The sequence below is a fragment of the Colletotrichum navitas genome (genome assembly GCF_030913465.1).
Source record: "Colletotrichum navitas strain CBS 125086 chromosome Unknown LY79scaffold_64, whole genome shotgun sequence".
NCBI classification, from domain to species: Eukaryota; Fungi; Ascomycota; class Sordariomycetes; order Glomerellales; family Glomerellaceae; genus Colletotrichum; species Colletotrichum navitas.
This window is the reverse complement of record NW_026850610.1, coordinates 132,539-146,436: the sequence shown is the minus strand read 5'-3', so window position 1 is coordinate 146,436 and position 13,898 is coordinate 132,539. Positions and strand designations below refer to the sequence as shown.

Genomic DNA, 13,898 nt, shown 5'->3' with positions numbered 1-13,898 from the left:
GTAAGCTGCTCACCGGTCTAAAGATGACGCGGTTAGATGATCAACGGAGCTGGACCTTAAGTCCTTGCTCTTTTGGACAAGCTCAGGCTTGTGCACACCAGACAAGGGGAGATTCGCAGCAGGGAGGGAGACCTCACCTGCTTATCGCACAATCCTATTGCATACAGCCAACGCTGGACGTAAGTCAGGTCCACCGCAGTCAAAGCCGGTCCTGATTACCTGAAAATTGAACTTGGAGAAGAAGTCGCACGGTACTGCAGGCGGCAATACATCGGGAGGTTGGATCTAGAAAATGAGGTCCCTTCTCTGCAACTTATTACAGCAGAAGCAACTCTAAGTCAGCAACAGACAACCGAATCAGTAAGAAGCTTAACGAGGATGACACATATGTACTTTGCGGTCCCGTCAGCTTGATCTTTTTCGGTGGGTGTGAGCGCCGCTATTACAGACAGGTGTATCTTCCAGGGGTGATAACTATATCACCAACCGCTGGCAGTCCCCACCCACCGAGCGCCTACTACTGTGCTCAGCAACATCACTCAAACAAAAGAAACACCCACCGACAAGTCTGGCATCGCCGCCATCAGCTACGTGAACTGCTCCCTACCTAGGCTCCTCCCCCATCTACTATGTTTACAAGATTTTATACTCTTTCATGCAATCATCTCATCAGCAGCATCTCTTCTTTTGGCCTGCACACGAGGCCACACATGAAACGCTGGTACTCCCGGCAGACCCTACTGCGACGCGTGTTTCCGCGACGACCGTGTCAATCAAGTTCTCCGTTCTCAACGCGAAAATCTCGCATCTTCTCAACGGTGCCCCGCTCGGCGATGTCAGCCTCGGAGTTTGAGTATGGGTACATTGAAGACGTGGAAAGACTCGACAACTATCGGCCGGGTGGTTATCATCCCATCCAAATCGACGATCGTCTTCACAAGCGATACCGCATAGTACACAAGCTTGGCTACGGCACGTTCTCGACGGTCTGGCTTGCTCTTGACGAATGGACGTCAAACTACGTCGCCGTTAAAGTTGGCACCGCAGATGCGGACACGCGAGAGGTAGATATTCTATCTCAGCTTACTACAGGAGTCGCGGACCGCAGCCACGCCGCACACAAGGCGTCGATGATCCCTACGGTCATCGATCGTTTTAGTCTTGGTGGACCCAATGGGACTCATCCTTGTTTTGTAACAGTCCCGGCAAGATGCAGTCTTATGGATGCGAAAGAGGCGTCAGACGCGAGACTGTTTGAGCTTGATGTTGCTCGGTCTCTAGCTGCCCAGCTTGCCATAGCCATTTCTCTTGTTCATTCGCAGGGTTATGCCCATGGAGGTACGTGGTTCTCATCCTCATTGACACCTCTCTGATAATGACAACGTCCTCCCCTAGACCTTCATCTTGGCAACCTTCTTCTTCAGCTACCTCCTTCCCTCAACGATCTCTCGGTGGATCAGTTGTATGCCAAGTTTGGAGCTCCAGAGCCAGAGCCTGTCGTCCGTCTTGACAAAAACTCAACCTCTTCAGAAGCTGGGGTTCCTTCATACGCCGTCCCTACTGTGTGGCTTGGAAAAGCAAGTGATGAAATCACTATAAAGGAGGCTAAGCTACTACTTAGCGACTTCGGTGTCGCATTTCGCCCCTCAGATAAGTCGCGGTTTAAATCGTATACACCCCTCGTAATCCGTCCGCCCGAGGCGTTCTTTGAACCGACGACGCCTCTGTCCTTTGCGTCGGATATATGGAGCCTCGGTTGTACTATCTTCGAGTTACTTGCTCACAGGTCTCTTATCGACGGAATTCTTACGCCTCAGGACGAAGTCACGGCGCAGCAGGTCCACTTACAAGGACCTCCGCCGTCGGAGTGGTGGGATAACTGGGAACAACGGTTCAAATGGTTCGACGAGGCGTGGACACCGCTCAGTAATAAGCGTGACATATGGACGTGGGATAGGCGGTTCGAGCAATGGGTACAAGAGCCGAGACAGTCTTGTGGTATGAGTGTTATTGACGAAGAGGAGAAGGCCGCGCTGTTTGAGCTGCTACACTGGATGCTCGCATGGAGGCCTGGAGAGCGGCCAAATGCAGCGGATGTGTTAAACATGGCTTGGATGAAGAGGTGGGCTTTGCCAGCGTACGAGGAGAGTCGGAAGGCTTGGGCATGACGTTTTGCACTACTTACGCAGATAGCTGGCTTTCAAAAGCGTTTTAGTTGTCTGGGAAGTAATTTTCAATGATTTGCGCAAAGCCTCTGGTGGTTATTGAAAATCATATTTTTTTTTAAAGAGTGCAGTGTTCAACACCCATAGACACGTACTCAAGAAAGTGCATCCTTCTCAGGATTGGGCCGCGCGCAGGCAGGTGTCAATGCGGATGTACGATGAGTACGGAAAAGACCATCCCATAAGTCCCCATGGCCCCGATATTTTTGCCTCCGAAGAGTCGGGGATAGATTCACCGAGGCAAATAGATCATCTCAAATGACGTGATATATACAGCAAGCGGTAGTAGACCTAACAGGGTGGTGACAACCCTTTGCGTCGGCGTCAATATAACGGCCCGGCCGGCTTCATCGTCCGGCTCTCTCAAGTCTCTATTCTCATCCATTTGGTACTGGATCAACTCGACGTCGTTGAAAAGAAACAGCACAGGGGACAGCGATGAACCCTGAGGTGGTCCGGCTTGAGACAGGGAGCGGACCTCAGAGTGCTGATGGTTGACCTGAACCCTGTCCACGACGTCTTCTCTATCTCCGTAGCCAACGAAGTTTACAAGCAACTGTAAGACATCGCCGCGAGACCCGGCAAGGACGGTGCATTCGCAGGCCAAATCATAAACGGGGGTTCATCCCGGATTCTGCGAGGGAAAATCGGGGAAGGGCCTGCTGCCTTACCACTACAACGGCATCCGGACGCGCAGTTCCAACATAGGAAAGCCGCATTTTCTGGAGCAGTGCTTAAGGGTTCCTATTCACAGAGCGGCAAAAACCTCAAGAAGGTTGCCTGTGATTACATACAACGTTCAAATAGAGATATCAGGCTGTAATCGGTCTTAACATAAGTTAGTGGCGACCAGCGAATGCCTGCTACCCATCACTTCCGTAGTCTTTTCTGATATAGTATACTCAATCTCCCAATTTTGTCACATACGACCATACCCATTGGAAAACTCGGGATCCCGTCCGCTCTCCCATAGATAAGCCAATGAGGGCCGGATTAGTAGTTGGGTCGGTGACGACCAGCGAATACCTGGTGTTGTATGTTTTTGATGTTTTTTGTCCAGGTTTAATCAGAGTGTGTGACTTGGACAGCGTTGGCCTATCAGAGATGATGAGCAATGAATTCTGGGATTGACTCTATCACGAGAGTTCGAGCACGTACATGGGCGCTGACATGTCTGAGAGCCTCTACAGCCTCTGCACGATTGTGGCTCAAATGTGCCGGAAAACTCAGCCTGCATGGACCGGCGACCCACGCCGGAGCCAACGGCGACCCCTCTTCGGACCAAGGTGGACCGGACCATCTGTGTTCCGGCGCATCAACCGGCTCTGCGGCGATGTTCCCCGAGCAGTGAACTTGGGACGCTTGTCATGAATCAACGCGCTATATTCACATCATATCAAGAGGTTGCCTGTGGATCTAATAGAGACCATCATTCGCATCACGCGCTAATCATCCTTCTCGCGCGCGCGAGAAATCCCAAACAACCAGAACCCCGTGATGACAGCCACACTCTCCCACTTCTCTCCCAAATCCCCCGTCAACGCTGTCCCCATAAACTTGAACTTCAAGCCGTTCGCGATGCCGATATTCGACCTCGGTGCCAAGACCGCAACAACTTCATTCCCGTCACTCGAGAAGCCCTGCTCGCGCGCCTTTCTGCTCCCTCCGGCGCCAGCCTTTGGCCCGGACATCCTCACCAACTTGCCCCCGATCGAATGCCGCGCGAGCTCCTTGACCTCCGTCCCGCTCGAGCGCCTCCATTGAAACTCCTCTTCTCTGCCCTCTTTGCCAACCCCGACCCGGAAGGCAAGACACGAGGCAAACACAGAGCTGGATCGCGGGTTCACTGGCTTTTCGTAGGAAATCTCTTCCGCGACGGCGTGTGGGTCTGACGGATCGTGGAGGGTGATTGTCGCTGCAAAGTTGACGGAGCGGGGGTTCTTCTGTGTCATCCTGACGATGATGGGGTCCCTCTCGCTCGGCCCATTGTGGAGATGGAGGGGTTGCATGGTGGTTTGGAGTCTTGCGCTAGCAGAGAAGGCAAAGAGGCGTTCCTCTGACGAGACGGGACCGAGGTAATAGAAGCCTTCCTGCTTGTCAAGGTAACATTGGAAAGATGGAGGGAATTTGACTAGCGAATTCAAAGGGGGTTTTGAGTCGGAAGGCAGGTTGGCGAAGCCAGCACCGGGTGTTTGATATGTCAGGGTTTCCTCGTTGTCTTGAGAGTAAGGAGGTGGACGACCGTCGCTCAAACGCCGCCCTTTGCCTTTGAGACCATCCATTTTGGCGGAATTTCGAACCGTGGGATGCTCAGAACTTCGAGTGTTTTTGTTGAAAGGTCGAATTAGAGAAGTGCTGTCGCATTGAAGCAATGTTAGGCGGGGGGAGCGCTGCTTATGAGCTAGAGCACAGAGGTCAGCATGATAATACTGGTCACGCGCGATTCCTCCCAGCGTGGCTCATCTTGGCTAAAAGCCCAGCTCAAGGGGCTGTGTACTGGTCAGACGATTGCAAATGACGCCACTTTCATAGATAAGCACTTGTGACGGTGAAATATAGAACAACCAGTCATCACTGACTGCGCCTCTTTTTCGAATTAGGCAGTCCGAGATATCTCACCAGCATCCTTCTTCGCTCACGCAATTGAGTTATGACGAGAATGACATGACCTCCACAGCAATGATGACTGATGTTGAAAGCGAAGAGTTCAAGGATACAGAAACAAAGTCCGGGAGGGAGTTCCGGGTACCTAAGCTGGGTACGGAATGAAAACCATCTCTTGACGGCTCGGGCAACAGCTTCACCCTCAACTTTGACACCACCGACGACTTCGTTGTTGGCGCTGACCGTCTCTATCGCCAACCACACATACCGTAGAGCGATTTACTAGCAGTATTCTCTGATGAAGCGGTGAAGATCTGAGAAGTCATGCTTCGGAACGCGTTGCAAGTACGCGCATTGCCTTGCTGCTTCGGTACCAGTGATTTGAACGATTTTCCTTGATAGTAATGCTAGACCGGGGCTGTTACGTTCGACACCTAGAGATTCAGGCTGCTTAGTATGGGTCGCGGCGTTCCAGAGTGTCGTCCACCGGTCGAGGGCTCGAAGCAGATTGATCCGGCCTGTGTCGTGCAGCGAAAATGGATGCAAATTGAAAATAACGGGTTGCAGGGCTAGGAGTTTGATCACACATTGGTCAGCCTAAGTCGACGCCAGAGCCCTCTGCAAACTCACCAACAATGACCGCATTCAAGTGATGAAGCGTGAGCCGATCAAACGGGGGCACGGGCTCAATCGGCCACTCATCCCGCATCAGCCCAACTGTCAAGTCTCCCAAACAGACGGATTCGTGTCCAGCCTCGAGCCTTAGCTGGTCAAAGACTTGTTCGGATTCCGCATCCCACAGAACCTGATTGCATGGAAGATGCCCAAGCGTCTCAGCATGGGACATGGACGGCGGGGTGTTGCAGAATAAGGTCAAGAGACTGTCCATGAAGAACGTCCATGTCGAAAGACGGATCCGCGTCTCTTGTTGGATGAAATTTGACCAGTCTCCCTCATCGTCGTGTTTCGTCCTAGTGAGACCAAATCGCCTGAGAGAAAATATCAGTAGCGGGAGACGCTTGAAGATTATTACCCCTTTTCGACCGTCATCAAAACATATCTGCAAGACAACAATCAGCAACGCAGCTTGGAGGATACCAACCGTTGGCTCGGAATGAGATTCTTGGCGATCGTTCTTGATGGAGCGTTCTAATTGTTGGAAGATGTATGCGTCTGCAACAGGGTAGAAGTCTCGTGTCTTGGGTCTGCTCCCGGCGACATCAGAAGAAGAAGGAGAAGAAGAGTTGGAATAGGCCGCGCCGTTGAGAGATATGGCCAACAGCAAAGGCAGACAAGTTGTTTCGATATTAAACGTTGGCCAATGTACTACTGGGTATTGGTAATGACGCTTCCGGGAGAAGGCTTTGCAGAACGCATGAACCTGATGGCTGGAGAAGACCTTGTTGAATGATGGAGGGTCGAAGCAGCCGAGTTCTAAATCTAACGAAGCAACTCGCGACAGTTCTTCAGAAAGTTGAATGATTCGTACAGCGAGCACGTCCGTGGGCGATGCCATAGTTATGCCGCCACAAGCATTGTGCTCGGAGTAATCAAGCATGTCTACAGGCGGCACTTCCGTCGGGTCCAGGTCGAAACACGGGTCCAAAAGAGTTGTGAAAAGAAGCGAGGGATCAATGCAGTCGCTGAAGGCAACCATGGTGCTTGAATCGCAAGTTTTGTTGGTGGCGAAAGGACCTTGGATGTCGACTTCTGGAACAGCGGCCATCTCCTGCTCAATGGCTCGGCCTCCTCTTGGGCCCGTGAAGTGGAGGAAGAAGGACAACTGCGACTGTTGTGTCCCAGCAGCTTGTGTACCGGAGGACTTTTTTCTATGAGATTCATCGCTGCAGAAGCGTTCGAAAGTGCAATCAAGCTTGCGCGCGCTGCAATGGCCGCAAGGCAGTTTCCCGTCACATTGAGACTTGACGCGGGAGCATCGATCGCAAGCCCGGAGCTTCCGGCCTCGCCTGGCTACCGCAGGCAATGGCTGGTTTTCTCGTTTACGACAAGAATATTTGGTGTGTCTGCGGGCACTGTCGACTCGTATGAAGGTTTTCCTGCAGAAAGGACAGGCGTGTGGCCCGGACAGCTTGGCTGGTGTGGCGACGGGGAGGTGGCAGACCGGACAGTCTACAGGCCTCGGAGACATGGGCCCAGTGGTCTCAGTGATTGGACCGGGGCCCGCCATGACTCTGCATAATTTCAGATAACAAGTAAAAACCAAAGCCTCAACCGTGGATTTTCAAAGAGTGCCAGGCTGCTTGCTGATCTGCTAGGAGTGGTGTGGTGTCATGACAGATGTGACGAGGGGACGTTGGAGAACGAGGACGGACAATGTGTGTTTTTCCCGTGGCTGCAGCCACTGGACCCCCCCCCCACCCCTGCCTATTCCGGTAAAGTCCCTGGGATATGCGCCACTTGGGTGGACTGGGGGGGGCGCCTTCCTCGTCTGCGACCCTCAATGTGTGAATTTCCCGGCACGACGCCAGAAGTCAGCGTTCTCGGGCAAACATTGCTCAAAACCTCTTCTTTTTGTTTTTCTCATTTTATTTCTGTTAATTCTCTTCATCTTTCTGTTAATTCTCTTCAAGATATATCATATCATCTCTCGCTGTACTCGCAGAGATGACTGCAATGTCGCCGTCAAAAGGTCAGCAAATCCCGACATCATGGCCGACTTACACACGTAATATACTAAGTCCAACAGTCCGTCTGGCAGGCGTACGCAACTACCTCAACACCTTTGCACGACACAGTCCCAGCATTTTCTATGTAAACCGAAAGCAGCAGCATGGAAGCCCGCGCTTCCACCAATCCAAGAATGCCACTGCCTGCAAGCCGCTGTCTTCTCCTCTCGGTCTTTCCGCCGAACAGCGACCAACAAGCGTAGCTGAGCATGTTCTGTACGACTCGGTCCAAGTCACTCGCGAATACCTGTTGCTAATGTAGCTGTGAGACAGTACCACTTTCGATCAGCTCGTCGCCTGGGCACGCAACGGCTCCATGTGGCCCCTCACATTCGCTCTCGCCTGCTGCGGCATCGAAATGATGCACTCCTCCATGCCTCGCTACGACATGGACCGCCTGGGTATCATCTTCCGGGCCTCGCCGCGGCAGTCGGACGTAATGATCGTCGCCGGCACCGTTACGAACAAGATGGCTTCGGCTGTGCGACAGTGCTACGATCAGATGCCAGATCCGAAGTGGGTGATTAGTATGGGTAGTTGTGCGAATGGCGGCGGATATTACCACTACAGCTACAGTGTAGTGAGGGGTGTGGACAGGATCTTGCCTGTAGATATATACGTCCCTGGGTGCCCGCCGACAGCCGAGGCATTGCTGTATGCCATCTTTCGATTGCAGAGGAAGATTCAGAAGACAAAGGTGACTAGGATGTGGTATCGCAAGTAGACTGTGGATGCAGCATTGCAGGATCAGAAATCTCTACCATCTTAGCCGAGATGGCCTCGCATTTGGTGTTCCTCGGCTTGATAGAAACGTTGCAAGGCACCTGAAGCTTCTGGAACGAAAGACACCGAAGCAAGCTCATTGCCGGAAATCGGCAAGCTGAGAGGTCTAGTAGGGGGTTCGGTGCCGGGGCCTGGGGCTCTCAAGGTCCAAGAGCCTCAACATTCTGAATGACATCAGATGGTTCTATCTAGCTCTAAGAATCAGCTTGAAAGGAAAAATCATTGGCATGACTGCATGAAATACACACAAAGATTCAATCTGGCTTGAGCGAGTAATTTCCCATGTGAAGAACGTGGGCAATGGCAAAGCTTGAACCGCCCGGCATCTTCCAGCGAGCTTTATTCCGTGACGTGGTGATCGTTCCTTCTGTGACGCGGTGGTCATTCCTTCCGTGACGACAACCTGGTTATCACCGCCGAGGTGCCTACCTATTGAAGGGAGGAGCAACCCAGCCAAACACTGGGGCATTTCAAAAGGGATGTGCATAGTTATGTCAGCAAAGCATACTTTTAGCTGAGAAGAGCACAACCTAGCACTTAGAGAAAACAAGCACAATTATCATCATCTTTCACTATAACGGCACCTCCCAGGGACGGCGCTTATCTGATCAAGACCCTAGACACCTACCCACCGTCCCATCCCGTCGGTGCTTCCTTCCATATATCATCTCATCTTTCCTCTCTCTCGTTAGCGTTGTCGTCCTGTCCGCAACCACCATGGAATCAGCAGCGATTGACCCCAACGTCGGAAACGAGACGAACGCGTCCACCTTGCCTGAAATCAGCTACATTGGTCGTGTGGAAGAAAAGTTGATCATACTCAAAGCGGTCAGCGACGAAGAGATCCCCCAGCCAGTGTCCCGACAAGAACAAGCCCAAAAGACGTACTGACCAGAGAAAAGTCACAGAGAATGTCTGGGCTGCTTTTTGGGTTGCAACTGTTGAAGAGCTCCAGGAGTTCCTTGACTCTACGGTCAGAAGTGGCACGGAATCCGTCGAAACGATTGAAAGGCAACTAATTGCCGTCAGCGGCAAAGTTCCAAAGGTCATATCAATCGGTAAGTAGCTGATTTATTGTCCAGACCCGCGCAGAAGTGATGATTAAATGAAGCTAATTCATAATTACAATCATAGTGACGAACAAGCGAAATATCGGTGCATTATCACAGGCAACATCCTCCCAACCGGCAACGCCCTCTCAGCAGGCAATGATCAAGGGTGGCGTTATCAGAAGCTTTCAAAGTCCGCCAGGCAAGAGCAAGGAGAAATAGAAACGCAAGCAGACTTCCATTGATAAACGTAAGTTTTCTGGTGTCTAATTTTCGTCTAGTCGTTACAATCTTGAGAGACAGGACATGCAATTCTAATGCTTCTGTAGTAGAAGATTATCCTTGCCGTCCATGCCTCGCCGCCCGTGTCCACCAACGACTGTTGGTTCTTCCCCGGCGCTGCCTCCAACAATACCGGGTACCCGGTGAAGAAGTTAGCTGCTCGGGGCGAGGGGAACAAGTGGGGGGTCCACCGGATCCTTTTTTTCTTAAAGAATCCCGACAAGCTGGCACAGGCCCGTGGTGCTCTCGAGGTCAGCCATCTCTGCGGCCGGGGCCGTTTCGACTTCGACAAGGGCATCACGGTGTCCTGTGTCAACCCCCATCATGCCTTCCTCGAGGACGGCACCACCAACAAGTCGAGAAACCTGTGCGCCCGCAGCTGCGCGCCGCTGTGCCCCCACCATCCGAAGTGCTTGTGGACGGAGGAGGGAACGGGGCGCCGCCTTGGGTGCCGGGACCTCGACCCGGTGGTGGGCTGCGTGTGTGGTGGTGGTTGTTTTACAAAGTAATGGTAGCGTTTTTTTTGTTTTTTTTAGAAGACCAGGAGAAGGTCTTCTTTTTTTTTCCGCGTAATAATGAAAGAGCCGACGATTGCATCAAATACCGACCTCTACCTCGTCAGTGATCCAGCAGCCAGAGAATGTGGGAGACATCTTCCCTCCTGAGTGACACTGCTTTGAAGAACTCGCCTACCGTCGTCGTTATCGTCGTCGTTATCGTCGTCGCCATCGTCATCACCATCGTCACTACTATCGTCGTCACTATCGTCATCACTATCGTCGCAACTATCGTCGTCGCTATCGTCACTACTATCGTCATCACCATCGTCGCTACTATCGTCGTCGTCATTATTATCCCTTCCCCTATCTTTAGAACGTTACGCGCGCCCAGTTGAAGTCATCGGGGACACTATCCGGCTAACAAAACTCCTTCCAAATAACGTAACGTTAGTTACAAATACAAGTAAGTACTGGCTAGAAACAGTCGTCTTTAACAAAGAGTGGAAGGAAGCTTAATGCAAGTTCGCCCATGTCGTCAAAATTCACTAGGTGAGCTTGTCTCGCTCCAAATATGGTTTATGCTGCAGGGGAAAATGAGTCAGCATCTAGAGGTTCGGCCAAGCTTCAACCTTATCATGGCAGAAAAGGCAGAAGATATTCTACGTCTGGCCACTAAGATTTATGTAACAACACCAGACTCCGTCTTGCCGAGGTAAGTAGAAAGCGCTAAGAAAAGGAGAAAGGGGGGCGAGAGGCAGTGATACGAGTGACGACCAGCGAATACCTGGTGTTGTATGTTTTTGTTCCCCCCCCCCCCCCCCCCCCCCTTTTTTTTTTTTTTAATGTTTATAACCAAGTTCACATGTTGGGTATTGTAATAGTCTTTACGGCATAAGCAGCTGGTTAAATCTGCCATCTGTGGACTTGTATAAAAAACTATCTCCTTAAGGCTAGACGCCCCATACAAAAGACAGCGGGCTACCTACGATGTGCTTGCCATCAGTCCACACCAGTCTCCCCCAGGATGTAGCATTCGCGCTAGGTGGAGAGCTCATCGTCACAGTGAGCTCGTAGCTCTTCTTCTCGCCCGCCGCGCTGAATTCAAGCGTCTCGGGTTCAACAGAGACCTTGACTAGCTTTGCGTCATTCAGCGAGACAGCAGCCGTGTAGGTGCTGGGGCCGCCGACGTTGGTGACAATGCGCTTGATCTTAACCGTATATGCGCCGTCGCTGGATCCTGGATTGCTATACAAGACGGAGAGGGAAGGGTAGTTGAGGTCGTACGCGCTATACGTCTTCTTCTTGTCGCATGTGGCATTGCTCCTCGTCATGCCGGTTACGAATTCCAAGGTGCTGTTGACGGCGCAGAGGAAGCCAACGTAGTCGTCGGGCGCGATGTCGTAAACGAGGCCCGGGTCCAGGGCAGCAACCGGGTCCACGTGGCCGCTGCCGTAGTGGAATGGCGAGGCGGGCTGGGAGTTGGCGTAGTCCAGCAGCGGCGACTGGGTGCCTTTGGTCGTGGTGTAGGCGGTGGTCATGATGGCGGAGCGGATGGCGGCATGGCTCCAGTCCGGACGCCGGGCCTTGAGGAACAGGGCGATGCCGGCCAAGTGCGGGGTGGACATGGACGTGCCGGAGATGATGTTGAAGTCCACCTTGCGGGCATCCTCGGCGAGGCTGCTGGGGCCCTGGTTGCCGATCCACGCGGCCAGGATGGAGACGCCGGGACCAGTGATGTCCGGCTTGAGGAGCTGGGGGACCTTGATGTTCGGGCCTCGGGAGCTGAAGGCGGCCATCACCGGGGCCGGGACCCCGACGCGGGTGCCGGGGAAGTCCAGAATGGCCGTTCCGCCGCCGGCCTTGGCGTAGGCCTCGACTTCGGGCCCGTCTTCCTTGTTGAGGTGCATGGCGGGGAGCAGGTAAGCGTCCGGGACCAAGTTGTCGCCGTTGGCGGGCGGATTAACGAGGATCATGCCGCGTCCACCGGCAGCCTTGACAGCTACTCCCTTCTCGACCTTGCGGTTCTGGCCCCGCACGCAGAGGACGACCTTCCCAGCGACCTTAGCAGGATCGAGGCTATCACTCAAACAGAGAGCTCCGCTGGTACTGTTGCCGTTGCTGGCATCGGCACCGTGAATCAGCGGGAAGACCTCGCCGTCCGTGAGAGGCTTCTCGTCGGCAACGGAACCGTTGGTATAGAGAGTGTAGCCAGTGTAAGTCTTGCCGTTCCCAAGCGTAAGATGTGCAGGGAAATCCCGGTCGAGGGTGTTGGCTGCAACAGTCAAGGCCCAAGGGGCGAGCCCAACAGTCGTTCCGAAAGAAGGTCCCCTGTGAGTCGAGCAAGTTAGAACAGACTACAGGAACCGCATCATCCACGTAACGCAATCTAACAAAGACGAGAAGGCTATACTCACGCGTTCCCGGCAGCGCTGACAACAAAGATGCCCTTGCGCATCGCGGCATAGGAGCCGACGACCAGACCTTCATCCGGGATAAACTGAGGCTCGGGAGCGCCGAAAGAGAGAGACATGACGTCGACGCCGTCTTCGATGGCCTGGTCCATGGCCGCCAGCACGTCCGAGTCCCAGCACCCGGTGTCACCCCAGCAGACCTTGTACACGGCGATGCGCGCGCCCGGGGCCACACCGCGCGCGGTCCCGGCCGCCTGCCCGAAGATGCTGGCGTTCGGCACCACAGCACCGGCAGCCGTGGAGGCGCAATGCGTGCCGTGCCCGTCGTCGTCCCTCGGCGACTGCGTGATCCCGTCCCAGGTGAAGTTGCCTCCATTCTCTTCGGTGGACCCGGCTACGAAGCCCTTGTAGAAGATCCTCGCGCCGATGATCTTCCTGTTGCAGTTGCCCGTCGTGAAGTTTGGGCCTGGTTCGCACGCGCCCTTCCAGTGGGCCGGGATGGGCGGCATCGCTTCGTCGGAGAAACTCGCGCTTTCGGGCCAGATGCCCCCGTCAAAGACGCCGACGACAAGGTTCGACTCGGCGCTGGTGCCGTTGAGGCCGTCTCTCTCCTCCAGGTAGCTCTCCGGGCCGACGCCGTAGGCGTCCCGGCCGAGCAGGGCTGAGTTCTCGAGGCCGAGGAAGGCCGGCGTCCGGGTAGTCTGAAGCTGATACACATGGTCGGGTCTGACGGAGAGGACACCGGGCTGGGCTCTGAGCGCGTCGGCCTGCTCATCGGTGATCTTGGCCGCGTAGCCGTTGAGCGTGTTTTGGTAGGTGTAGAGCACGTGGTCGGCGTCGACCGAGGCGGCGTCCAGCGAGGCAGAGATGAGGGACCGGCGGAGCACACCGGACTCCTCCGCGTTCTGCATGTGGACAATATACGTCTTGCGAGTTCCGGCAGCCCCGGCCGCTCCCAAGAGCAGCGAGGCCACGAGGAGGAGTGAAGGGGACCACATACTGACACCTGGGTGTTCTTGCCGGGTTCTTGGCAAGTTGAAGAGGTCGAGGCGAGTTCATGATCAGGAAAGGGAATGCTTTATAAAGGCGTCCACGGAGCTCTCGGTCATCTATGTAATTGTGGCTCGTCATTTCAGATAGTCAAAACCTTGTCTGATTAAAACCACCAAGTTGAGTATCTACAGCAGGGGGGGCACGTTGTCAGCTCCGCAAAGCCGGGTACAACCCCACTGGCCAACACAGGTCGGGTTTTGTAGCATCTGACTTGAGTTGCCTCTAGAAGAAAAGGCATAAACAGTGGTAGATTGGTTGATGTTGTCTTTTCAAAGCCCTCGTGCTCGCCCGTTAGGTATGCGCG

At 53.7% G+C, this 13,898-nt stretch overlaps 6 protein-coding genes across 6 annotated transcripts; 2 read left to right on the top strand and 4 right to left on the bottom strand.

Annotated features, from left to right (window-relative positions):
- Positions 1-833: 833 nt before the first annotated feature.
- Positions 834-2,168, top strand: LY79DRAFT_672405 (kinase-like domain-containing protein; the record flags this gene model as incomplete). Its single annotated transcript, XM_060564052.1, has 2 exons — positions 834-1,338; positions 1,396-2,168. 2 exons carry the CDS (start codon positions 834-836, stop codon positions 2,166-2,168), a joined length of 1,278 nt encoding a protein of 425 aa, XP_060410736.1.
- A 986-nt stretch (positions 2,169-3,154) lies between these two features.
- LY79DRAFT_563802 (uncharacterized protein) lies at positions 3,155-3,585 on the bottom strand. The gene is made up of 2 exons (XM_060558597.1): positions 3,384-3,585; positions 3,155-3,320 (listed from the first exon to the last, which is right to left on the bottom strand). The coding sequence occupies exons 1-2, from the start codon at positions 3,523-3,525 to the stop codon at positions 3,292-3,294; spliced, it is 171 nt and encodes a 56-aa protein (XP_060410735.1). The 5' UTR covers positions 3,526-3,585; the 3' UTR covers positions 3,155-3,291.
- A 48-nt stretch (positions 3,586-3,633) lies between these two features.
- On the bottom strand, positions 3,634-5,510 carry LY79DRAFT_339627 (uncharacterized protein). Its single transcript, XM_060552557.1, has 3 exons — positions 5,464-5,510; positions 5,098-5,398; positions 3,634-4,626 (listed from the first exon to the last, which is right to left on the bottom strand). Exons 2-3 carry the CDS (start codon positions 5,153-5,155, stop codon positions 3,671-3,673), a joined length of 1,014 nt encoding a protein of 337 aa, XP_060410734.1. The 5' UTR covers positions 5,156-5,398; positions 5,464-5,510; the 3' UTR covers positions 3,634-3,670.
- On the bottom strand, positions 5,112-6,978 carry LY79DRAFT_522447 (uncharacterized protein; the record flags this gene model as incomplete). The annotated part of the gene is made up of 2 exons (XM_060555443.1): positions 5,112-5,398; positions 5,460-6,978. The coding sequence occupies 2 exons, from the start codon at positions 6,976-6,978 to the stop codon at positions 5,112-5,114; spliced, it is 1,806 nt and encodes a 601-aa protein (XP_060410733.1).
- Positions 6,979-7,310: 332 nt separating this feature from the next.
- LY79DRAFT_563799 (uncharacterized protein) lies at positions 7,311-8,484 on the top strand. The gene is made up of 3 exons (XM_060558596.1): positions 7,311-7,479; positions 7,537-7,732; positions 7,790-8,484. Exons 1-3 carry the CDS (start codon positions 7,455-7,457, stop codon positions 8,238-8,240), a joined length of 672 nt encoding a protein of 223 aa, XP_060410732.1. The 5' UTR covers positions 7,311-7,454; the 3' UTR covers positions 8,241-8,484.
- Positions 8,485-11,080: 2,596 nt separating this feature from the next.
- Positions 11,081-13,539, bottom strand: LY79DRAFT_522337 (PA domain-containing protein; the record flags this gene model as incomplete). The annotated part of the gene is made up of 2 exons (XM_060555436.1): positions 11,081-12,458; positions 12,545-13,539. 2 exons carry the CDS (start codon positions 13,537-13,539, stop codon positions 11,081-11,083), a joined length of 2,373 nt encoding a protein of 790 aa, XP_060410731.1.
- Between the last annotated feature and the right edge of the window lie 359 nt (positions 13,540-13,898).